Consider the following 24,591-nt stretch of genomic DNA (forward strand, 5'->3'; position numbering starts at 1 on the left):
AGAGTTGCGGTCTCCGCAGCAACTCACAACGTTCCCCCTCGTTTTTTGTGTATACAAGCCAATTTACTGGTCAGAGCAATAGTAAATATCAAAAATGTAGGGGAATTCCCTTTTTGTGGAAGTTTAAGGGAATTCTCTTTTTGTTTTGTTTACATTTGCTCATTTTATTATATGGCAACACATTTGATACATAATAGGAGGAAAAAGATGGTATGGAGAAGAGGGCAAAACTACCCAGAAAATGCTACGCACACAATAATATATCTTGTATACAAAAGCCGATCTTGTCTTCAAGGTATATTGTTCGTCAAAGCACGCCGAGGTGACGTTCCTACGAGCCTTGCAATTTGCCATTTGCAAAAAAATATATCGTTATAATAAATTTTAGAACCCACTAAACGGCCTTGCCGCCGCAAAAAGTGAACGTGCTCCTCACTCACGTTTGAATTTTCGTCTGGACTTGGGGGACCATTTCCGGTATACTCTTCGGTATGTTTTGACGTCGAAATTGATTAGAAGATATGTATATCGGCCTATAATGGCATATTTAATAAATTTATTTATCTATTAAATTTCTTTTTTTAATGGTGTATTAAAAAACATAGGGTATAAAACTTCCATGCGCCGGTTTTTGAATCTTCGCTCTTCGTGCTTTCCTGCATCATGAATTCCACTGGATTGCGTTTGTCAATCATTCACATTCAAACTTAGGCGCGCAGCTCTACTATCCAGTCGATAGTATCGAATGTCGGTTGTTGGATTTGCTCTCCTTTTCGGGGCACTTCGTTTCCGTTTCAAAAACCTTTCCGTTAATTAACGATATATTTGAACCAGTGGAAAAGGCTGCCCAATCACATGAAAAAAGATATGACCAACATGGAAAGTACCCTGCTCAATAGCATGATGTACAGAAAATGACCGACAAGCATGTCCGGATGTGTTGCGTTAATAATCTGCAATATTTACGCACCCTTAGCGATCCTCTCCAGCTTTCGGCTATAAAAGTGGCTCCGCCTGAATGGTATACCATCCAGGTCCAATTTTCGAAGAACAACCTTCTTTAACTGCTCCAGCTCCTGAATATGCATTATTAATTATTATCTTAAAAAACAGTATTTTACTGTTACATTAAGGATATAGGGTCCATACATTAAATAAAATGGAGTACTTGCAGTCTTGTAGAAAATGGAATCATCCATGGGAAAAAATTATGTGTTCAGCGCTCAGGGTCTTAGCCATCTAGTAATCCTAAACCTAATATCAAAATCGAGGAATTTAATTTCCTATTAGAGAACAGAAAACGATTAACCCGACCAGTGGGTATTAACAAAATTATCCACGAAAATTCATCAATCTATTAAATTTTATTTTCAACTTTATATAGAAATGGAATAAAAACAAGGATTAAAAACTATCCAATCTTGTAGAAAATTGTTTCATTAATCGTATAAAATTATGTGGGCATGGCTAAATGTGCTATATATATAGTAATATTGCACGGAAGATCAAAATCGAGGAATATGTAAAAAGAACTTGAATTCGTCAGTATATTTACGGCATATTTTAGAAATGAGATTTTATATGTTGGTATATTTCTAAGGGTTGGGCGGTATATTTTAACGAAAAGTCCGCGGTCACACTGCGTTAAACGGCCTTGCCGCCCCAAACATGCTCCTCATTCACGTTTGAATTTTCGTCGAGCACGTCGACTTTTGTCTGTTGATCGAGACTCATAGTTCTACCGTTCAAAATCGAGTTTAACGTGAACGAACGTGTTTCGTTCGTCAGGGGAGAGAAATATTCAGATAGAAGTTGATATATTTGGGATTGCCTGGTTCTTTAACTAGAGAAAGAGCATCCCATCATCGAGCAATCAACAACAAAAAGAAGAATCCCGCGCGTAATAGTCCAATCAAAGCCCCAGCCACAACAACAACTTTGGTTAATGAGACAAATGTGCGCGCGTGAAAAGGCCTGAGACAAGCGCGCAACAAGTGGAAATACAACTCGAGTTGCAACACAGCATAACTAACGGGAAGTGGCAGCCACTCAACAAGTGTCGCCTCCGCCTGGGATTATCTAATAAACCAATACGCACCCCACCAATAATAACAGATTATATACATGCATAGTACCAAAGAGCTGGAATAAATATCAAATTTAAAACAGTTTTACGTGTGTGTTTGTGTGTGTGCCTGCATGTGTGTGAATCGAGCAACGAAAAGCACCAACAACAACAAGAGCGCCAGCAGCAGCAACAACACTACGGCAACGTCAACAACACGCAACTGCTGTGAGTGCGACGGAGACAGCAACAGCGTGAGTCATAAAAGTGAAATGAAAATGCGGATAAAGCGAGAAGCGCCGTGTCTTCTGTTATTTATGCCAATCCAAAACACGAACAACAACAATCGCATTGGTGGTAAGTAAAAAACGAGTACAAGTACAATATCATTTATATTAAGATTACACTTGAACCAATCTCAAAAGGATAGGAAGAGAGAGAGGGAGACAGAGAGACTAATCTCTTAAGCATTTTACCGCTGTTTACTTTGCGCTTGACTGTGTCGATGGACAGGGTGTAGATGGGGAGTAGGCGAGGAGGGGACCCACGCAAGCGTCAGTGCTGCCTTCTCCATTTCAGAAAGGAAAAAAAACGACTCTGTCGAGAGTCGGTTTCTACTTCATACGTGACTCACAATTCGCGTGTCTCTCAAAAATAAAAGCAAAAGAAGCGTTTCGCTCGCTGGCTTTTAACTCTGGCTCTGGGCTGGCTGGGCTGGTTAAAAAAAGAAATACAAATACAAAAAAATGTAAAGCAAAGCAGGTTTCTGCGGCGGCCTGGCAACGCTCTGGCCGCGGCGACAGAAAACCCGCTTTGAAACGACCTTTCGAGTACGAATTCAGCGGCACAACAACAGCAACAACAGTAACAACACCAGCAGCAGCAGCAGGCGAAGAAGAGGAAAATGAAGCAGGAGAATGAGAAACAGCAACAGCCTCAGCAACAACTTCGAAACTAAGTTGGTGGAGACATGCGCGAGAGGGAGTCAGACTGAGATAGGGATAGAGGGAGAGTTGCATATGTGTATGCAGTGGCGGCAGGGAAAAAAGGTTGTTAAAGGGTGGTCTAACACTCCTTTTGGGAATGTAGCTCAATTCGGTAAATCAAAAACAGTTGAATTTAAATGGTATGCTGTCACTGTTAAGTCAAAGCCCCTCTTTTGAATACCAGGCGCCTCTGGGCGCGTGTTTGAGTGGTTGCGCGTGTACGTGTGTGTGTAGTGCATTGGCATGCAATTTTACTTGTTTTACTAGCCGCAAACAACAACTACAACTACAGTGCCAGCCAACACAACATTTCCTGCTGCCCGCAGTGAAAATATTGTTGTTTTTTTTGTTTTCAGTTATTTTGGCTTTTGAGGTCGCTTGGGCTGATAACAGCAATTTTGTGCCTCCAATAGTAGTAGTTGTAGGAACAGCCAGCATAAAAAGACAAAATGTCTATGCTCCAACAGCACACCACAGCTGATAAGGTCAGTTCTCTCTCGAATAGAGCAGAAGATACGCAATACGTTCTCAAATTCCGTTTCTGTTTCTGTCCATTCACGCCGATAAGCGAAATTGGAAAAGTTGGGGTCTCTGCATTTCGACGCTAATCAAGCAAGCACACTCCGCTGCCGAAATAAGTGTCTTACGTCAGTGCTGGCAAGCAGTGAGCAAGCAGTCGAAATACTCTGCGGTTTATTCGACTCCGACTGGGACTTGGCGCGACAAGTTTTTCGCGCTATCCCAAGTGCTGACATCATTTGGTATAAAATTAAGCAAATTACTGAAACAAACGGCTATACAAATTTTGTAAATCTGCAATATTTTCTCTCCCTTGCAGCTAATCAGAAGGACTATCCCAACAAGCGGTCCAGGGAGAATCTGGCATGTGACGAGCAGCAGCAGCAGCAAGTGACATCGACGACGTCATCGTCCACGGCAATGAATGGCGGCGGACGGACGCCGCCACTGATGCGCAGCTGCTCCAGCCCAGCGGTCTATGGTGAGTAGCGGCAACTGTCTCCGAAGTGAACGTACCCCCCAGTGAACCGGCTGTGGCTCACTTTTCTATCAAGAGCGGAACTGATTGAGCAATCTCTCTCGGTTGTTCTTTACTTGCACATTTGCATGCAGTGCAACAGCGTATTTGTGCTTTTCATTGCTTTTCATTTCCTACTCTGTCGAAGCTTAGACTCGATCTCTCCCTATCACTATCACCCGTTCCCCTGCTCCCGCCCCTCCAGCCACTATCTATCAACATGGCGATAAATTGTCTGAAACTGTCATATAATCTTTCCGCCATCCCCCCTTACCACCCTACGTCCCCTCTCTGTGGCTCTAGCTAAGCGTTGATTAACTTGAAAAAAAAAACGAAACAATTTTGTTTTTGTTTTGGCACGTGCTGTGAGATAAACATGACAAAACGCGTGCTCTCTCTCACTCTGCTCTCCCTTGGCATCTGTTATTCGCGTTACCTTTTATTTTTGCACGTTATGAAATCGGCCGTACATACATATGTACATAGTATGTAGTATATGAGAAGTATGCAAGCAGTAAAACACATGCAAAACAATATTCACAACAACAGCAGTGCAAATTTCAATGTCAAACTCTCGGACATTACTCATTTACCCTGCTCCGAGTCTGGCTCTGTGTGTCTGACCAGGGGTGATGGGTGGGGGAGTGTCTCTCCTTCTCTCTCACCTGACAGGCGTGTGATCGCATCGCACTGTTGTTTCCTTGTTCCTCGCTCAGTGAAAGAAAGAGAGAGAGAGAGCGAATGAGTGCTTTCAGTGCTTACGCACAACTGTAATAAGTATAGCTAGCACCCTCTCGCTTCATCGCACCCTGCTGCTGGCCATCCACTTGACTTTTCGCGTTTTGTTGCCATGCATTTGCAATTTCTGTTTACGCGATCCCCACAATTGAGTCACTGGTAAAATATTTATGAAATCTGTTAATTGCATTTGGACTGTGTACGCAATGGCTTTACTACGACTATCAGTGCTGCGCTGCGGTGGCTCTGGCGTAAATGCCATGACAATCATCTTTACGTGCAAAAGTTTTCCCCCGCCCTGCACCGTGTGTTCTCGAGGCGATGACTAATGCATGTGATTTCCGTGTGACCCACAAAGTGCAGGCACCCGAAAAAAAGAACGGCCATGGGTTGCCATGACTCCTCGGTGCTGCTATCAATTAACACGCGAGCGTATGACAAATAATCGATGAATTAGCTGGGTGGTGTTCGGGAGGAGGTACCGCAGGGTGCAGAGTACATACTCGTAATAGTCAAAACCGCAGGGCGTACGCTGGCCTGGGTCTGGCTCTAGGCCCTAGAGATACATTAGTTGGACGGTGCACAATTATAGATACGATACAGGCGCCCAACCAACACAAGACCGAAGGTTGAAATACTCTTTGGAGAAGAAGAGATTGCCTTAATAAAATAAACTTTTTCTTAACAACATGAGTGTTTAAGTGATCAAATCCTGGCGCCTGTTGTAGTATATACTACTACTTCCTGATCGGTCTATCTAAAGCTTCTATAAAACTGGAAGAACTAGTTTTCTGAGAAAAAATGGACGTAACATCGACCGACGCAAATGATTCCTTCTCAGCATGGCAATCTCCTGGGAAAAGCTGTAATGCCTTTAGCTAGGGTATAAAAACAATTGTGCGCCTCATTGAAAGTGCTACGAACTCGACGACGACGACGACGACTGCCGCAACGGAAAACGGCAACCCACCCTCCTTCTCAACTCCCTCCTTCTGCTTCGCCCACAGCCAAAGAGCTGCCAATAAAACTGAACCGAACTGAACTGTGCCTGGGAATGGGGTATGGGGTATGGGAAATGGGACGGGGGTGGGGGTGGGGACTGGGACTGGGACGGTGCCTGTGTGGCACGGTGACTCATGCAACATCAACAGCAGACGAAACGAAACAAAACAAATCGAAACAGACGGCCGAAAGAGAAGGAAAATAAACAATTTGTTGTAGAAAATTTAGACGTTGTATACAAAACCGAATCGCACAACAATAGATATACACAACAAAACAGGGCCAGGCCATGCCGGGGCAGACTATCATCAACATCATCATCGTCATTATCATGTACAGCTCAATGATCACTGATGATCATTTGTGTGTGGCTCTTTTGTTGCATGACATCGCAAATTGGCAAACTTCCATAGAGCAAGCATAGAGCTTCCATTCCTATCCTATCGCATCCCGAACCAGAGAACCCCACAGACAATTAGCCCCAACCAAACAATGAAAAGTTTGTATGGCCACCCCCACCACCGACAATCGAGAATTTCGAATTGAAGAACTTTTCCATTATGTACTCATAAAAACTAATGATCCCTGTCCCTGTCTCTGTCCCTCTCTCAATATATCTATCTATCTCTCTTTCAGACATTGAAACACATCCCGCCTCGCCAGTCTTCCCACATCTATTGCTGGGCAATGGCCGCGACGCCGTTGATCCGAGCAGCGTGGGCGCCAACTGTGTGCTGAACGTTACCTGCCAAAGTCCCAGCGAGAGTCATCTGCAGGGCCTCAAGTATATGCAAATACCTGCCAGCGATACGCCCCATCAGAATATCAAGCAATACTTCCAGGAGGCCTACGATTTCATTGGTGAGTATTTTGTTGCAAATCATTTCAGATTCTGGAAAAATTCTCAACTCAGATTAGAGATATTGCTCAAATATTAGCTCGAGATTAGGAAAATATTTTTCAAGAGTATTCTATCTTATTTTCGTGTAAAGTTTTAAAAAAGCGATTCCATGAAAAATCCGTGCCCCAAAATGTCTAAGAATCCCGAGTTACTTAGCTTAGTCATCATCTCTGGCGATTGCCAAACGTGACTTGTTATTGGATGCCTTGCGGGCCTGCCTGCCTGGCTCATTTCGAAGGGTGGAGAGAGGCGGGGGGCCTGTCTTGCAGAGGTTGTGGTTGGGGCGGGCTTATTTGTAGTTTTTTTTTTTTTGCATAACGGCTTAGTCTGGCTTCCACTTGCCTTTCTTTTTGGCCTGTGGAAAATTCGTTATTGACTTTTTTTCTGTGTGTGTGTGTTGTTTTCTTTGTGTTTTGTGCTGCCTTCAGCAAATTTCCATCCGTACATGCATACATATACTTTTGTTAATTTTAAATGAAAATAATAATAATACACACAATGTCTCTAGATAGAGATGGAAATAAAAAGAAAAGAAACAGATATAGAGAGAGAGAGGCAGAGGCAAAGGCAGAGCGCTTTAGCCATGGAATATACTGCTGACGTCAATCGCATTTTTCCATTTCCATTTTCTCTGGCTAAAGTTGTTCATCAACGTATTTTTATATTGTATTTTTTGTTTGACCAGCTAATTTCTCGGCACGTGCGAGCACGAGCTTTGTAGTTCTTATAGATGTTATATTGTGTCTCTGATTAAAGCAGTGCAAATATTTCATTTAAAACAAGATGTGGGCGGCGTCGGCCAGTGCGACTACGACTGATTGATAGCGACCGACCTCCACTCATGATCGGAGGGAATTGTGGTTTCTGAATAGAAGAATATTCTATTTAGTTTCCATTGCAATATAATACTGAAACCCTTTCGAATCACTGTTCCAATCTCCCCTACACTCACACACATACAAATCTGAATGCGTGTGTGCTTGCCTAATTACGGCGGTGTGGACAAGAAGCAGAACAGCGACGAGACGACCATGCTCCTTTTCCTTCGCTCTCCTTCGTCGTTGGCATCGTCGCATTGTTGTTGCTATTGCGTGTTGGCGTTGGCAGACAGCATGGCGGCGGCAACGTTGTCGTCGCAGTTGTGTCGTTGCCCATTGCCGTTACTGTGTTCCGACTTCGGGCTTCGGCTGCTATGACGTTGCCTGCTCCTGCGTTTGGATTTTCTTATTTGCTTTGCTTTTACTTTGCCTTTGCATAATGTGAGACCAGAGATTTTCTCGGATAATGGAAATTTTATGGTGATTACCAACAACAGCAGCAGCAGCAGCACTAACAACAACAAGCAGGATATCTAACCACAAACGTCCTTTCTGATAAGGGTTGTCCTTTCCGATACCTCCTGCCTTTGGTTTTTGGGGCCGAACTGTAAACGTATTTTTTGCCACCACTGTGCCGACATCGCATGACTCATCGTCGCTCGTTCACAATGCAATGTGGAACAGCCGCCTCACAAACACACACACACACACACACACATACAAAAAGTAAGAGAGAGAGAGAGAGAGGAAGAGAGTGTCTCGAGGCACACGCTCCTTGTGTAGTACGAGTATTCAACCATCCGCATCGATTTTTCTTTCGTCTTATTGTTGCTATTTATTGCGCCGCCAAAACGGCACTTCACCCCCGCCAGCCAGCTGCCCGCCGTTGTTCTGCTCTCCTCGGGCCTCTGCTCTTTGGCATATGTTCTATTTTTATAAACATTTCTGTTCCTGTTTATGAGTCATCGTCGTCATCGTTTCGCTTTTGGGTTATCCTTGTGCGTGGCCTCGAATGTTGTTGCTCTCGTTGCTGGTGCGGATGTCAGGTGCGGTGCGTGAGCAGCAACAGCTGCTGCTGCTGGCTACTTCGCTCTCTTCATTTCTTTTGTTGTCTGATTTTGGTGTAGCTCCTGCTCTCATCCTATTCTTTGTTGTTGCTGTCAGTATCAGTCATAATGCATATCTCTGTGTTGTTGCTGTTAGCATCCTCCCCATCTCCACAATCCACCCACCACCCACCACCCACTAGCCACATACACCACCTCAACTCCTCACCTCACCCTGTTAAACATGCTCAAGTATTATTTTTATAAATGCCCCCTCTCCCTCGTTCTCACACTCACTCATACTGCCCAACCAAACACACATTAGTACTCAGGCACGAAGTAACATCAGTGGTGGAGAAGGAGGAGGAGGTAGAGGAGGAAGAAGAGGAGAATATATACTGTACTGAGTGCATGAGTCATGATTTCGGCTCTGCCGCCGTTACCGTCGCTGCCGCTGCTGCTGCGCCGTGTTTGCTGCTTGGTGCCTTTTGCGCATTCGTTTTTTTGGCCTGCCGTCGTCACCTTATGCTTATTATTATTATTATATTTTATTTCGTTTCTTTCTGTTTATGATTGTTCGTACAACTTATGATTTCTCATTGTCCGTCTCCTCCATTCATTATAACAGCACTTGGTGTGCTGCACACTTTTATGTGGAAGGGGAATGGTAGTATAGAAGTAGTTTGTGTTGGTCGGGGAGAGGTGACGGTGGCCAGAGGAAGGCCCGCTATGTGAAGCAAAGCTTGAAATGAGCTCAACGTTGGCAGCGACGCGGGCAGAGCCAAAGCCAAAGCCAAACCCGAGGCTCATTAGGCGACAGCACAGTTCGAGGGCCGACGCGACGACTGTGTGTATTGTCGTTGGTCGGGTCGTCTTGTCGGCTCGATCGGGCAATGCTAATGCTAATGTCATTATGCTGTGTCATTAACATGCATGATAAAGAGGCGGCCACTTGGCCTAGAAAGTAATCAAAGCTTCAATTGTCAGGAAATTGAACGGTAACAGTACTGTTTGTTATACGCACAATTGTACAATGGCTTTTCCCGATAAGGATATGTATAAACTGAGATCTGTTCTACAAGGACTTTACTTTGCGTTGTTGAAGATTATCGCTCCTTAGTACATATTGTCTCGATCATTCTACATCCTTGCTGGCGAGAAAATTCTTATCTACAATAGTAGGGCCCCTATCGCCACCTTGTCTGTATGGACTGTGACTGTACCTATTATTTGTGCGCCCGAGTTATCGGGCTATCAACTTATCAGCCAACAGAGGCCTCTTTGGCAAACTAACTTAATCTATACGTAGACACTGGCCCAGCTAAGTAAACTTGGAATGGAGCCCCCTCTGCGACTCATTCGTTGATAGCATATGTACGTGCATATGTACCTATGTACATACATACATACATAGATGTGTATGTATGTATGTATGTATGAGTATGTTGGAGTATAACAGCAGACGGACAGTTGATTAGATAAAACTTTGGGTGCACAGTGGGCCTTCAATAGAATAATTAGAATAATTTGATTTACCTTATTAATTTAAATTTCCAAATTATGTATAACCATTTAATTTGTTTTAAAAACGATTCCAAACACAAAAATTAGTGGTGGTCGCATGGTTTTGTGGATGATCTTATATCCGTGCGACCACTGTATACCAGTATGCCCGACTCGCTCGCACTCGAACCATCCTGCAAGATACATGAGTAATCGAAAATCCGTTGGCAACTACAACAACAAAAAGCGAAACAGTGCGGGCCCCGGCCTCGAGGTGACATTTTTGTTGGCCCCCGAGCACACATAATTTCAATATTCGTCAGCCGGCTATTTATAAAGTGCAGAAACGAGCAAAATAAACCGACAAAATCTTCGCACAGGAATTCGAAATTTGCGTTTCGGTGTTGTGCCGGGCGCACGGATGGCTGGTTAGGGAGGGGCGGGAGGACAGAGGAGAGAAGAAATGCGCACAAATTATAAAACACTTAATCATTTTACAGGGTACGCACAGGCCCCAGCAGAGGGCCCTGCCCACGCCCACACCCACGCCCACGCTTCCGCAGTGCCTCCCCCTTTCTTTTGGCTGAGACATTTGCGCCCGCGCAGTTTATATTTTGCGCGCAATTTGTTTATGAAACATTCATTTTGTTGTTGTTGTTGTTGTTGTTGTTGCGCAGGCTCTTTATGAATCACGATACGTGCGAGACCCCAAGAGATGCCCCTCCACTCCACTCAACTCACTATTCGGAGTGAGTTGAAGGCGACTTCAAAGTGCAGGCCAGGCTGATCTGAGCCGAGCTTTTGTTGTTTCCGTATGACTCGACGCCGCGAGGCGACACGTCAAAGTCGAGCTTCGCCAAGTTGAAGGTCAAGTGTACATACATATATGTATGTCCATCCTTGTCTTAATCTCTGCCTCTGTTTGAGTACGTGAGTGTGAGTGTGTACGATGATGATTCATGAGGCTGCCTTATCGACATTTGGTTATCCTGGCACCTGCCGCTTTCAGAATCCACTCGGAGACGCGTTCTCCGAACCGGAGACTGGAACTCAGACTTGGGCATGAGTAAGCGGGCATTCTTAATGATAAACAGTCTCCGAAAGTAATTAAATATTTCAACATAAACAAAAACTACTTGTTGCTGGACAAACACTCACTTACTCACACTCACATATCATGTTCCATGTTTCAGTTTGAGTTTCTGTTTTCAGTTCTGATTCCGTTGCCGTTTCTGGCCATGACTCAGAGAGGAGTTGCGCAGGAGGAGGAACTGCTCACTGCGAGTGACCCCTGGGCTTAATCATCGAACAAAAGTGAAATGATACATTGGGATTGGAAGAATGAGAACAAGACCGAGACGTAGTCATCATCATCATCATCATCTCCGTTGTATGTCGGGATATGCAAAGAAAGAGAGAGAGGGAGAGAGATGTGTGTAAGGCTGTCAGACAGTTGTCTGCCACTTGGCCCACTTCTGAGCCATCAGCCATGACGCACCACCGCCAATTGTCCCACAAAAAAGCAAAGAAAAAGAGGACCGAAACTTTTGATACCCTTGCTGATTGGTTGTAAAGTTATACGATACGTAGTAGGCCTTTCTATCCACCGAAATCATATTACCCTTTGCAAAGGGTATTATAGAACTGCTGCTGCACTTAATCATCAGCGGGCGCTATAGGTTTCGAGGCAGGCAGTGGGGTGTGGGGACTACCCAATGTTGGCATTACGCATCGGCGGCAATCAGCATCAGCGTGCCCCGAAATGGAGTCACGACGACGCATCGTCAGACAGCAGCAACAGCAGCGGCAGCAGCCCTATGAATGTCCATTGCCCCATTATAGGCATGTCAGAGAGGTACAATATGGAGACACGACTGGGGATCACTCATCGCCGGACTATGCGGCGCCCGGTGTACAGGGGGCTTACTCATAAGTGTCGCCCGACCGTCCGTACGTCCGCCCCCCGCTTTCTGGTTAACTATTGATTAGTAATCCCCATCCACTACGGGCACAGTCAGACCCCATAAACATATGACAGTCAACCATTGCCTAAGCCCGGTTTCCCGATAATCCCATGGGCCCCAGCCAGCATGGAATGCGTTTGCGCAGCTTTCGAGTTCCGCTTTGGCAGTAAACAAACAAAATCCCTAGAAATATGCAAAGCAAAAACCAACAAACAAACAGTCCATAATTTTCCCTAATTCCCCAATGAGTAAACGCGGGGACTCGATTCCGTTAAAACTGTCGAGAAATCAACAATAAACAATCGACATAGACGGAGCTTGGGAAGAACACTCTCGAATGGGAGATCAATCAATTGAGTGAGAGAGAGAGAGAGAAAGAGCTTGACAAGCTGGTTTCTTTTGAGTGGGAAAGAAAACCTTTGCATGACAAGAGATCAATCAGTTAGAGCCATAATTAGAGCAATTAATAAATTAGTTCAGGCCGTAGTGCTAAACATCTTTGTCTGCTCTTCCTCTAGGAACTTTAAAGTTCTCCCAAAGAATGGGAGAGAGTCGAACTACAGATATTCGAGTGCTACTTCTACTCAAAGCTTCTGTTTTGCCTCTACCTTCACCATTCCTCCTTGTTCTTGATCAACTAAAATCAGCTCAAAAGAGAGAAAAGAGTACAACCTTTACTCTTCTACTCTATACTCTCTCTTTCTCTTATTGCAAAACTTGTAGACGAACTCCTTTCTCCTTCAACCCTCCTCTTGTCTACTGCTTGGACTTTTTCTAGCCACATGAGTCATGTATGGCTGTTGTGTGTGCGGCCGGGCGGCGCGTTTACGGCGCGCTTTATGCGCGATTTTAACTGTCTGCGCGACGGGGTCATTAACTAAGAGGATTTATGAGCGCCGTGCGACTCGGCCGATGACGGGGACGGACGCCGGACGTCGGACGGTGACCAATTGTCTGCCATTGTACGCTTAATGACCATCTCTCCATCTCTATGCCTCTAGCTCACTCTCAGATCGGAGTGGTTATTTTTGGCTAGTCTACTCCATGTGAAGGCCCCCTCTATGGGAAGGGAAGGCCCCTCCCCATGAGGCCGGGCTCTTAGCCAATAGCCCGTTTCGGAGAATCTGACGTAAATTTCGGGTACTCTAGTACCTGGGATTGCTTATCGGCATTATTTATTTATTATGGATTTTCCCATTCTGTTACTTTATAATTGCCATTTCATTGCCGCCTCTGATACGAGGTAACTCGATTTGATTTTACTTGACTCCGGCTAGAAATGGCGAATGGGAGGAGTACTCGAAATAGTGTGGTAGGGGCTGCCGCTGCCGCTACCCCATTGCCTTATCGCTGTCTACTTTGAGCCCATTCATTGATAAATCAAATACATTGATATCTCCCACCCACTTCAGTTGGAAAACAACCTCCCCTACAAGGTGGCTGGTAGGGACGGGGGTAAGGTTGACAGTATTGCAATTCTGTAACGATTGTTGCCAGCTTTATCGCTGATATCACATTCATTACCCATGGAATGGGGAGGGAGGGTGTGCAGGAGACAGGCGCCTGCCTGCCTGCCTGGTGACTAATTGACTGACTGCTGCAGCAGGAAGGCAGGCTCTGCTTTGCCCCGTTATCGGCTGTAAATGTTTGGAAATCAGACAAGTGCTGGGACGCCTGTTTGCATTATGAGTAACCATCGATTAGGAAATGCTCCCCACGACACCACACCACATACCTCACTCCACAGACCCCACCCCACTCCAAATAATACTATTCTACACAAAACTTTACAATTGTGTGCGTGCGTGTGCTTTCTGATTAGATTGCGATTATTTTTTTTCGGGTGGTGGCTTCACATTACCGTTTGTGATGAGCCTGCGAGAAAAAAGTACGCCGTATGCTGCTGCATGGATTCTTCTTTTTCATCTTCCTCTGCCGCTCGCGCTGCCTCTTCCTCTTCCTCTGCTTCTGCTTATCTTTCCCCAAAATAACAGCGTAAATTATGAGTTAATGTGCCCACGTGCATGTGTTGTGTGTGTGTGTGTTTGCGCGTGTGTGCGGCGTATAAAAATGTTCTGTCAATAAGCGTCGGCAGCAGCCAGAAAACGCTGTTCGCTTCGTATGGTTGCGATGACTCATCCAACAAAATTCACACAGCAGCAGCAGCTAGAGAGTGGGAGAGGGAGCGAGCGAGCCCAAGCAAGCAGTATTGGTGTGTGCACACCACTACAAGTGTAGGCATTATCGACAGCCAGCACCAATATCAACAGCGTGAGCGAGAGCACGAGAAACTGCCAGCAACATCATCAAAGCTTTGACAGCCAACAACACAACGGGCACAAAAAGTTTCTCTCTGACCGTCTCGCTCTCCCACTCCCTCTCGCAGTGTGTGTGTGTGTGTGTGCAATAGAATAGGGAAGGGGTTGGCAGGGGGAGGAGGAGGGCAAGAGCAATCATTTCCATCGATTCCAGATTGTTTTATGCAAATCATCAGCACTTTATCAATTACTAACCGATCCCCCATCTTTCTCTTTGTTCCATTGCAGAAGAGGCACGCAAAACGGGTTCCCGCGTCCTGCTGCACTGCCATGCGGGCATCTCGCGCAGTGCCACCATCGCCATTGCCTACGTCATGCGGCATAAGGCGCTCTCGCTGCTGGAGGCCTACAAGCTGGTGAAAGTGGCGCGACCCATCATCTCGCCCAACCTCAACTTCATGGGCCAGCTGCTTGAGCTGGAGCAGAGCCTGCGCAAGAGCGGCGTGCTGGCACCAGCCTCGCCGCACAGCGCCCCCACATCAGCCGGATCACCGGCGGGATCTCCGGTATCCCATTCTAGTCAACTGGTAGAGCAGCCCGAGCGAGAGCGGGAGGAGGAAGAGGAGCTGCATCAGCAGCGCAAGTCCAAGTCCGACAGCGAGGCCATGGACGAGGATGTGTACGACTATGACGACGTGGACAGCGGCGCCGGTAGCTTCGCGGGCAGCAACTGCTCATCGCGACTCACCTCACCGCCCATTACGCCGGACGATGAGGCGCCTAGCACCTCGGCCGCGGCCGCAGTCTCCGAACTGGATTCTCCCTGCTCCTCCAGCAGCAGCGGTATCTGCTCCCTGCTATCCACAGCATCCGCCTGCTCCGCATCATCGTCCTCCGCCGCATCGCCGACGCGGCAGCTGGCCCTCTTCAAGCGCAACTCCCCCGCAAAGCTCCGGCTCAATCTTGAGTCCAGCTACGCGCCCCCGCTGTCGCTTTTACCAAAATCCATATCCTGCCTATCCGTTAACTTTGCCCCAGCCACGCCCAGCTGTAAGACACTGCCACAGCAGCAACTGGTCATGCAGGATGCTCCCAAGAACAAAAGCAGCAACAACAATAATGTGGCTTTGGCCGCGTCACGGGACTGAGAAACGGAGCCGTGCCGCCACCAAGCAGCTGTGAAAAAACTGAAATTTATGTGTATACATTTGGGTGATGCAAATTGGGTATTCCTATGTACCAACATCAGCATGGACGTGGATCGGACGAGAGAACTGCGTCACGGCGCCTGGAGACTGGAACGTGTAAATTTTTGAATTTGAATTGTACATACACCGTACCTAAGGGATGTCTGCTCCTGGGCCAGACGGAATACCAATTGGATCGTCAGATCGAAGACCGGATCTGACGTCGATTGATACTGCTAAGAGCTTTTGTAAATGTATTTCAAAACACCCCAACCAACAAGAAACAAACTATGTAATCCAAAAGAACCAACTGGAATTGATGGGCAGGGGATCTGCTCTTGTGCAGAAACTATCATCAGTTGTTCAAGAGAAAAATGAAAACCTCGTATATGTTAATTAGTTTAATTTATATCATAAAAAGCTCCACCTAGACACTAAGCGAATCTTAACTATATCTACACTAGTGTTGTGTTGCTCATGAGTGAGTGAACAAAAAAGAGTTGTTCACTTAAGTGAGCAACTGAACATGTTCCTTCCAAGCTGTTCTTTTTTGTTCACTTGTTCTTTGTTGTTCACTTGTTCTCTACTCACTTTTTGCGCAATTTTGCTCCTCAAAGGGCATTTTGCGATCTGGCAGCTGTTGCTCATATTTGCGTTTACTTCACACTTTTTGTATTACCGGCAAAGCTGTTTACTCTTTCAAATATTCAGTATGTCGCTAATTCGAAAGTATAGTGAAATTTGGAACCATCTGTGCATGAATAGTGAACAACTGAGTGAGCAAGTCAGCAACTGAGCAAGTGAGTAACTGAGCAATCTAAGAGAGCAAGTGAGCAATATGAGTGAGTTGACTCACTTACTACAAAAGAACAAGTGAACATGTTCACCAAAATGAGCAATGTTTACCCAACACTAATCTACACACACACACGCCTACAATATAAACTTTATTAAAACTTCACGTAGAACAATGAGAATTGAAAACTATATTTCTGCTACCTTGCCACACAGACCCCAAAGCGTACACTTCCCAAACAACCAAAAACCAACCCACTTGGCCATATCCACAAGCGAGAAAAATCTTATCAAAACTGTTATAAGTTTTATCAAACAGCTATAGCCACAACACACACACACACACACACCCCACATATATTTAATGAAATCTGGAAGTGAGGAAAGTTTGTGTTTGTGTTTTCTAGTTTTAGTTATTTATGTAAACCAAGAGCGTGAGATGAATACAGTTTGATTGATTTGTATTAGGTCGTAAGTCTTGTAGGCTAAGCTACACCCGAAAAGTGTGTTAGCCGTGTGTTAAGTAAACGGAAATTATAAACATAACCAAACCCTGCCGCTTATTTTCTTCAAACCGAACCGCCAAATGTCACGCTAGTTTTGCACATGCTATGATAATGGAGATCTGATGAATTAGACTGATGGACAACACGGAGACTACATGAAAGAGTCTACAGATGAAAGTAGCATGAGCCATGCCTGCAAAAATGGTATTTTAAACCATAGTTGTGAGCTATAAAATTGTTATTTTAAAATAAAACGCCGATAGGTTCTGCTTATCGCATAAAAACACCGATCTTTTTTAAAACTATATCGGTTTATCTGATCTAACGACGTGAAACCAGAGATAAATAGTGTTTATTTATCAATTTCATTCAGCTTCATATCCCTGTCACTCATTCACTTTCAACCAATTTCTCTTTGGCGCGTAACACTCGATATTATCGGTAGTCGTTCAGCCGATTTACGCTATATTTTGAAAATGAGACCGTATATTTCGGTATTTATTTGAATCGGGTGAAGACCTCTTTTACCCGATTGACAACAATGAGCCCCATCCAAAAAAAAAATGTTGCTAATTCACTGAAAATGTTTCAATATAATTTTTATCTTTCTAATTTCTATCTCTAAATTGAGCAATATGAACGACTATCCTTTTTGGTTTTTTTGTTTGACCCATTTCGCTTAAACCTTTCTTTAGACAAGATCTAATAAAAGCAAGTATTTAGAGCAAGCCAGTTAAATAAAAAATGTATTTATAAGTCGTATAAAATTATGTGGGCATGGCTAAATGTTCTATATAGCTAGTAATATTCCACGGAATATCAAAAACAAAGAAGATGTAAAATATAACTTGAATTCGTCAGTATATTTACGGTATATTTTGGTATGTTTCTGAGGGTCGGACGTATATTTTAACGATAAATCACCTGTCACACTGTTTCGCAAGGGCGGGCGTTTTGAGTTCCGTTTTTTAGTGGTTGCCAAAGTAAATTCCAAAGTAACTAAATGAAAATTATTCAGCAGCTTTTAGTTATAAATTAGCTGGAACACAGCCTTCGATAGCAGACCGCAGGGATTTGTTCGCTTTCGCCACCGCCAACGCCGCCATTTTGCCTCGCACACACATGCAATTTTACCGTTTAACGCTGCATCGGCAAAGAATTTCTGCAAACTCAGCATTATTCACGTGTTAGCTTTGCTATTTCCCTCAAAATAAAACGAAGAACTGTTTCCGAAATGTCAGAACTAGACTGGGATGAGCCAGATTCTGATCAAGCTCCTGCAACGAATATGTATAAGCGTGATAGAAAAGATTTCAACGATAAGTACGACTGCAACGTGAGACATGACGAAAACTCGCGTGGTCAGCGCGGCCACGGAGGTCGAAAAATGGACGATTATGGTCAGGGATGCCGTGATCGGGAGCGCGGTGATGGTGGCGGAGGGTTCGCAAAAAGCGCGGAGTACGCCCTCACCGAAGTGATCAACATCGGCGCAGACATGGTTGGTCGAATTATTGGCCGCGCCGGATCTAATGTGACTCGCATCCAAACTCATTTCAATGTGCGGGTCAATGTGGATAAAGCCGATTTAACTGTTAAGATCTTGGGCAATATCCAGACGAATGTCAACGATGCCGCAGAGTACATACGAAATCAAATATCAAGCGATTCTGGAAATCGCGATAGGGACAGAGGACATGTTCGCGGCGGTGCAGTTGCATCCAACTATGGAGGAGGAGGAGGAGGTGGTTCCAGTTATGGAGGAGGAGGTGGTTCCAGCTATGGAGGAGGAGGTGGTTCCAATTATGGAGGAGGAGGTGGTTCCAATTATGGAGGAGGAGGTGGATCCGGCTATGGCCGGTATCGCACCGAAGGTACCAGCTGTGAGGATGCCTCTAATAATAATAATCAAGGTGGCGATTTAACTGGCATTATAGATTGGGCAGCCCTTAACAAAGCCTCTGTAAGTGACTCATAGTTCCTCTCTAACCTAAATATAAAGGCACCAATTATTTACAGAAAAAAGCAGCAGCAGCGCGCTGGGCCAAGCTTCCCAAATTAACAAAGAACTTTTACAAGGAGGCCCCTGAGGTGGCGAACTTAAGCGATGCGGATGTGAAACGCATTCATGCGGAGAACAATAATACGACAGTTGCTCTTGTGTTTGAGCCGAAGGAGGGCGAAGAAATCCCACCCATTCCGAATCCGGTATGGACATTCGAGCAATGCTTTGCCGAATATCCCGATCTTTTGGGCGAAATCGAGAAGCAGGGCTTCCCTAAGCCCTCGCCCATTCAGTCTCAGGCGTGGCCCATTCTGCTAAAGGGGCATGATATGATTGGCATTGCCCAGACTGGAACAGGCAAGACGCTGGCATTTCTGCTGCCCGGTATGATACATACCGAGTATCAAAGCATTCCTAGAGGACAGCGTGGCGGGGCCAATGTCCTTGTGCTGGCGCCCACTCGCGAGCTAGCGCTCCAGATTGAAATGGAGGTAAAGAAATATTCTTTCCGCGACATGAGAGCGTAAGTTTGGACTACTTTTGAGTGAGATGTTGTGACCGTTTTGATGTGAAATCTTTCAGGGTTTGTGTTTATGGAGGCGGATGTCGTCGGATGCAGATCTCGGATATGGAGCGTGGCGCGGAGATAATCATCTGTACTCCCGGGCGTCTCAACGATTTGGTTCAGGCCAAGGTCATAGATGTAAGCAGTATCACCTATCTGGTTTTGGACGAAGCGGATCGTATGCTGGACATGGGCTTCGAGCCACAGATTCGCAAGGTTCTGATGGACATTCGACCCGATCGCCAGACCATCATGACGTCGGCCACCTGGCCGCCTGGTGTGCGCCGTCTCGCCCAAAGTTACATGAACAATCCCATCCAGGTGTGCGTTGGTTCCCTCGATCTGGCAGCCACACACTCTGTGAAGCAGGTCATTGAGCTGCTGGAGGATGAATCCGAGAAGTACGGCATCATCAAAAACTTTATCAAGAATATGACAAAGACCGACAAGATAATCGTTTTCTGCGGCCGCAAGGCTCGCGCCGACGATCTATCCAGTGACTTGACCCTGGACGGATTCATGACCCAGTGTATACATGGCAGTCGCGATCAGAGCGACCGCGAACAGGCCATTGCCGACATTAAGTCAGGCGTGGTGCGTATTTTGATAGCCACAGATGTGGCCTCTCGTGGCCTGGATATCGAGGACATCAGGTAGGGAAGCATTTAGGGTTTTGCTCTAGCTTTTAAATCCCTTTCTATATTTGCAGTCATGTGATCAACTATGATTTCCCTCGCAACATCGAGGAGTATGTTCACCGTGTGGGACGTACGGGACGCGCTGGACGTACCGGGACTTCGATTAGCTTTATCACACGGTCGGATTGGGGAATGGCCCAAGAGCTGATCAACATTTTGGAGGAAGCTAACCAGGTAGTGCCTGACCAGCTTCACGGCATGGCCAGACGTTTCAAAGCCATGAAGGAGCGCCGCGCTGCTGAAGGTGGTGGCGGAGGAGGACGCAGCGGCGGAGGCGGAGGCTATGGTGGTGGTGGGGGTTTTCGCAGCGGCGGTGGAGGTCGCGGTGGCGGTGGTGGTCGCTTCGATCGCTTTGAGTTTTGAGTTAATTGACAAATTCCCATTATGCTCGCGAAGCACAAAATTTCTAGTTTTAAACAAAAGAACAAAACACACTCTGTGAAGCAGGCCGCTGAGCTGCTGGAAGATGAGATGGTGACGTACAGCATCTTCCAATCCTTTTTCAAGATGATGACAAAGACCGACAAGATGAATCAAATCTCTTTGAGGTTTTATCAAAATCGACAATTCAACTATCAAATTCGGAGCAGACAACAATTCAATCTATCATAAGTGTGGGATCACTTAGCAAATTCATTTGCTCCCAAAGCAATAAAAGTTTACAGTGCTAAGCGACTACAGCACATTGAAAAATGCTTTGAAATTATGTTTGGATGTACTTAAGCCCATATTCCTTATACCAATAGGTATCATTGTTATATTCAATATTAAAGTTTAACCAAAAATACGTTCAAGTCACTTTATTGAAACTTAATTGGCACCTCCGGCATATTTCTCGAGCAGTTCCTGCTTGCGCTTGCGAAGGAGCGCCTCCTGCACATCCTGCTGCGTCGGCACGGGCACATGGGCGGTGAATTTTGGCGCCAGGAGTCCGTGTGGATCGTCCACTGCTGCCCTGGCTTTGGCGTCCTCAGCAGCCTCGCGAGCAGGTCCAGAAAGTGGATAGATCTCATCCTCCTCCTCGTCGTCGTCGTCGACTATGCGTCCATCGCGAGCCATTTTCTCGCGCCACTCCTGCACTGCCTTCTGCAGGGCAACGCGTTCGATCCGCTCCTCTAGGGGAATGAGAACTCCGTCTTCGTCATCGCGGTAGCCATAGTATTCGGCATCGACGTCCTTCATAAGTTCGGCGCGGGATTTTCGGGGCGGCGGCGGTGGGTCTTGCTCGAAGAGTTCGCGCACACCGGGCAAATCCTTGGCGGCACCAAAGTATTTGTAGCCACGATTGCCTGGCACCTCGCGACCCTCCGCATCAAACATCTTCGGTCCATAGCGTCGGTAATGTGGCCCGCCGAGCGCGGAGATCTGGTTCTCCCAATGACGCTTCTCGCGCAGCAGCTTGTTGATCTCATCGTTCAGATCACGTATGCGGAATTCGCCAAGACCGGCTGAAAGCAGAAGCAAACAAAAAAAGAATAAGAAGCCATTTTATATGAAGGAAATCGAATTTAATACCGTTCTGTATTTGTGCCACTTTCTTGGATATTTCACGTATTATCTCCAAGCGGAACTTCTCGCATCTGGGTAGGTCGCCACATTCCGAGGCCAGGTACGGGCGGCGTTCCTTTTCGCCGGATTCCACTTCTTTGGCGGCCCGCCAACGTGCCAAAGTGGTCCTGCCAGAGTAGGGCCAAGACACGTTGAAAATCGATTTAACACATTTTATTGATCACACTTACATTGCTTTCTCTGCATTTCTCGCCTAAAAGTACACGGTTTATACACATTTTATTATAATTTCATTAAAAAAATCGCCGAACTTACCATTTTGTTTACTTTCTTGTTCTTCCGCTTTTGTCATTCACAACGAATCTGCAGATAGCCGATGTTACATTCGATAGTTTTAGTGTTTATAATATATCCTACTTATATTTTTATTAGCTTACTGAATTGTTTTAAATTTTACCATTGAGCCTACCATTGACAATCCTATCACACACAATAGAACATAGGTTATAGAACGTCTATACGCAGGTTTTTTTGAATTTTCGATGTCTCAAGTCGAACTTACGTGCATCATTTTTTCCAATTGCTTGTGAATCATTTTCGCTCCTTCATACCTTGGGGAAATGGATATTATAGAATAATTCAGAAACTAGTCGGTCTCTGTTTAAAGGTATTTCAACGATATTTTGAAGGAGTGTCTTCTTACATAGACCAAGAATAGGTATCGGTATTCAGATATATATGTATATGCAAGACACTAATCATTTGTATGAATAATGGTTATGTATGAATGTATAATTCAGCTTGAAGCTAAAAGGTATATCAAAAACGAGGAATATGTATAATATAACTTGAGTACGACGGTATATTTACGGTATATTTTTAGAATGGGACGGTATATTTTGGTATACTTCTGATGGTCGGACGGTATATTTGATCAATAAGTCTAGAGCTGTAAGACCATCGATAGTGGCGCCACTCGATAGTTTGGAATAAAATGATTGAAAAAATCGATACTATCGATAGTGCCCTCGAAGTTTTGACACCTCTAACGCCAACGCCATTTATTTGCTACAAGAATTGTAATAAAAATAAAAAAGCCCAATAGAACAGTGCAAATATGTTGGCACTCATAAACAGAATCCTCGACTGGTTCAAGAGCATCTTCTGGAAAGAGGAGATGGAACTGACGCTAGTGGGGCTGCAGTTCTCGGGGAAGACAACGTTCGTCAATGTTATTGCAGTGAGTATTTAAATATGGGTGTGTGTTTCAGTGACAGTGTGCTGTTTTTGCCAATGTGTGCGAGGGGGTTGCTTGATTGCTGCCGTTAGGCGACGGCCCGGAGGGGCAGAGAAAGCCGGGGACTATGACTATTCCATCAAATAATACAAACGAAATTAACCCCGCGACTGTGAAAAGAATCGCAAAGAGAGAGAGAGAGAGGGAGAGCACAGTCCCTCGCTCCCTGACGAGTGAGCAATCACCATGAACTTGGCCCCGAGGTCTCGCTATTTGGTTATTGATTGCCTTTGTTTCTTCGCTGGCCGTCTTATCGGGCAGTTTCTTCTTTTTTTCACCATTGCATTAATTATTAACGCTATGCTAACTGTTTTATTTTAGCGCTACTTTTTATGTTCGCTCATAATCAATAAACGTTATACGCATGTTCGAAACCATGACGCATTATCATCGGCGCGACACCAGCTGACCCCCGCCCATTGTACCGGCGCTCCACCTATTGTACAGCCCCTTCTCCCTCTCTCCGTTTGCGAGCTGATAAGTCGCGATCCAGATTCAAATATCAGCTTCGAAACGCATTGAAACCCGAGTCGAGTCAGCTCTGGGGAGGAGGAGCGCTCGAGACAGCTGACTATGAGTCATGTATATAATGTACCCGCATGCAATAAACTGATGTCTGGAATTTGTTGGGAGTTTTCCACTACTTATCATGCTCATTTATGAACATTCAAGATCTGTTCCATTAGCTAGAGCCGTTGCTCATCGAAAACTATAGCACGCTTTAAGGCATTCGAGTAAAATCGGATGTCCCGAGGTTTAAACAGAATATTTTCTTGTTCAGGCTTTCTACAATCTTTCCGAGCTTCTATTATATTTCGATGTATATTGTTCTTAGATTGTCTCCCTATTAATCACTAATATTTGATATTGCAGTCCGGCCAATTTGCTGAGGATATGATACCCACAGTAGGCTTCAACATGCGAAAAATTACACGAGGCAATGTAACCATCAAGGTCTGGGATATTGGCGGCCAGCCCCGTTTCCGTTCCATGTGGGAACGGTATTGTCGCGGCGTCAATGCGATTGTGTAAGCTAATCATCAACCTAATAATTGAACAATGGACACAAATCAACAATAACAATATAATGTAACTGACAGCTATATGGTGGATGCGGCCGATCTGGATAAGCTGGAGGCCTCGAGGAACGAGCTGCACTCGCTGTTGGACAAGCCGCAGCTGGCCGGCATTCCAGTGCTCGTGTTGGGCAACAAACGTGATCTTCCAGGAGCGCTCGACGAGACTGGCCTCATTGAGCGAATGTAAGTGTTCTGGGAGCAACAAGATCATCTAGAACGGTCCTCAATTCAAGTAATAAACTCCATTCTAGGAATCTATCGAGCATACAGGACCGTGAAATCTGCTGTTACAGTATTTCGTGTAAGGAAAAGGATAACATTGACATAACGCTGCAGTGGTTAATTCAACATTCGAAAAGCCAAAGTCGTTAGATAACTAACACAAACCCCCTCTACACACACACACACAAAAACATAGGAACTGTATCTCACACAGAAAAACTACATATATATATATACGAAAACCTATATTTTAATGATTTGCAGAGTAATGAAGAAATTGAGAAAAGATTCGGAGTAGCGAATCGATTAAGAACAGATGCAAAAGAAATCGAAACTTACACAGTAATAGTTATGCCTTGATGATCTGTCTGTACGAATGTGAATGTCTGCATATTTGTGTTTTTGTAATTG

General features: G+C 45.2%; 4 protein-coding genes across 5 annotated transcripts; 3 read left to right on the forward strand and 1 right to left on the reverse strand.

Moving 5' to 3' along the window:
- The first annotated feature begins 1,665 nt into the window (after positions 1–1,665).
- Positions 1,666–16,845, forward strand: LOC108156796 (tyrosine-protein phosphatase vhp-1). Its single transcript, XM_017288475.2, has 4 exons — positions 1,666–2,422; positions 3,890–4,051; positions 6,464–6,688; positions 14,606–16,845. Exons 1-4 carry the CDS (start codon positions 2,200–2,202, stop codon positions 15,463–15,465), a joined length of 1,470 nt encoding a protein of 489 aa, XP_017143964.1. The 5' UTR covers positions 1,666–2,199; the 3' UTR covers positions 15,466–16,845.
- An 895-nt stretch (positions 16,846–17,740) lies between these two features.
- Positions 17,741–20,860, forward strand: LOC108156823 (ATP-dependent RNA helicase dbp2). Its single transcript, XM_017288521.2, has 4 exons — positions 17,741–18,768; positions 18,825–19,333; positions 19,393–20,028; positions 20,085–20,860. The coding sequence occupies exons 1-4, from the start codon at positions 18,040–18,042 to the stop codon at positions 20,434–20,436; spliced, it is 2,226 nt and encodes a 741-aa protein (XP_017144010.2). The 5' UTR covers positions 17,741–18,039; the 3' UTR covers positions 20,437–20,860.
- Positions 20,859–21,963, reverse strand: LOC108156824 (pre-mRNA-splicing factor ISY1 homolog). The gene is made up of 4 exons (XM_017288522.2): positions 21,898–21,963; positions 21,813–21,835; positions 21,589–21,749; positions 20,859–21,521 (listed from the first exon to the last, which is right to left on the reverse strand). The coding sequence occupies exons 1-4, from the start codon at positions 21,898–21,900 to the stop codon at positions 20,884–20,886; spliced, it is 825 nt and encodes a 274-aa protein (XP_017144011.1). The 5' UTR covers positions 21,901–21,963; the 3' UTR covers positions 20,859–20,883.
- A 617-nt stretch (positions 21,964–22,580) lies between these two features.
- On the forward strand, positions 22,581–24,373 carry LOC108156989 (ADP-ribosylation factor-like protein 8). 2 transcript variants are annotated; one of them, XM_017288781.2, is made up of 4 exons: positions 22,621–22,822; positions 23,753–23,907; positions 23,980–24,141; positions 24,210–24,373. In XM_017288781.2, exons 1-4 carry the CDS (start codon positions 22,700–22,702, stop codon positions 24,328–24,330), a joined length of 561 nt encoding a protein of 186 aa, XP_017144270.1. In that variant the 5' UTR covers positions 22,621–22,699; the 3' UTR covers positions 24,331–24,373. The 2 variants fall into 2 exon arrangements, with proteins under 2 accessions (XP_033244153.1, XP_017144270.1); XM_033388262.1 differs by lacking the exons at positions 23,753–23,907; positions 23,980–24,141; positions 24,210–24,373 and adding an exon at positions 23,201–23,485 and having other exon boundaries at positions 22,581–22,822.
- The last annotated feature ends 218 nt before the right edge of the window (positions 24,374–24,591 follow it).

The sequence above is a fragment of the Drosophila miranda genome, chromosome 2 (genome assembly GCF_003369915.1).
Source record: "Drosophila miranda strain MSH22 chromosome 2, D.miranda_PacBio2.1, whole genome shotgun sequence".
Taxonomy (NCBI): domain Eukaryota; kingdom Metazoa; phylum Arthropoda; class Insecta; order Diptera; family Drosophilidae; genus Drosophila; species Drosophila miranda.

Bases quoted from the DNA above. Each gene is read 5' to 3' on its own strand.
- LOC108156796 (XM_017288475.2), top strand. From the start codon at position 2,200: ATGTGTGTGAATCGAGCAACGAAAAGCACCAACAACAACAAGAGCGCC. The intron at 4,052-6,463 runs GTGAGTAGCGGC...TCTCTCTTTCAG, and splicing joins CTCCAGCCCAGCGGTCTATG to ACATTGAAACACATCCCGCC. The intron at 6,689-14,605 runs GTGAGTATTTTG...GTTCCATTGCAG, and splicing joins GGAGGCCTACGATTTCATTG to AAGAGGCACGCAAAACGGGT.
- LOC108156823 (XM_017288521.2), top strand. From the start codon at position 18,040: ATGTCAGAACTAGACTGGGATGAGCCAGATTCTGATCAAGCTCCTGCA. The intron at 18,769-18,824 runs GTAAGTGACTCA...AATTATTTACAG, and splicing joins CAGCCCTTAACAAAGCCTCT to AAAAAAGCAGCAGCAGCGCG. The intron at 20,029-20,084 runs GTAGGGAAGCAT...CTATATTTGCAG, and splicing joins CTGGATATCGAGGACATCAG to TCATGTGATCAACTATGATT.
- LOC108156824 (XM_017288522.2), bottom strand. The intron at 21,750-21,812 runs GTAAGTGTGATC...CTACTCTGGCAG, and splicing joins AGAAATGCAGAGAAAGCAAT to GACCACTTTGGCACGTTGGC. The intron at 21,522-21,588 runs GTATTAAATTCG...TTCTGCTTTCAG, and splicing joins AGTGGCACAAATACAGAACG to CCGGTCTTGGCGAATTCCGC.
- LOC108156989 (XM_017288781.2), top strand. From the start codon at position 22,700: ATGTTGGCACTCATAAACAGAATCCTCGACTGGTTCAAGAGCATCTTC. The intron at 22,823-23,752 runs GTGAGTATTTAA...TTGATATTGCAG, and splicing joins CGTTCGTCAATGTTATTGCA to TCCGGCCAATTTGCTGAGGA. The intron at 24,142-24,209 runs GTAAGTGTTCTG...ACTCCATTCTAG, and splicing joins ACTGGCCTCATTGAGCGAAT to GAATCTATCGAGCATACAGG.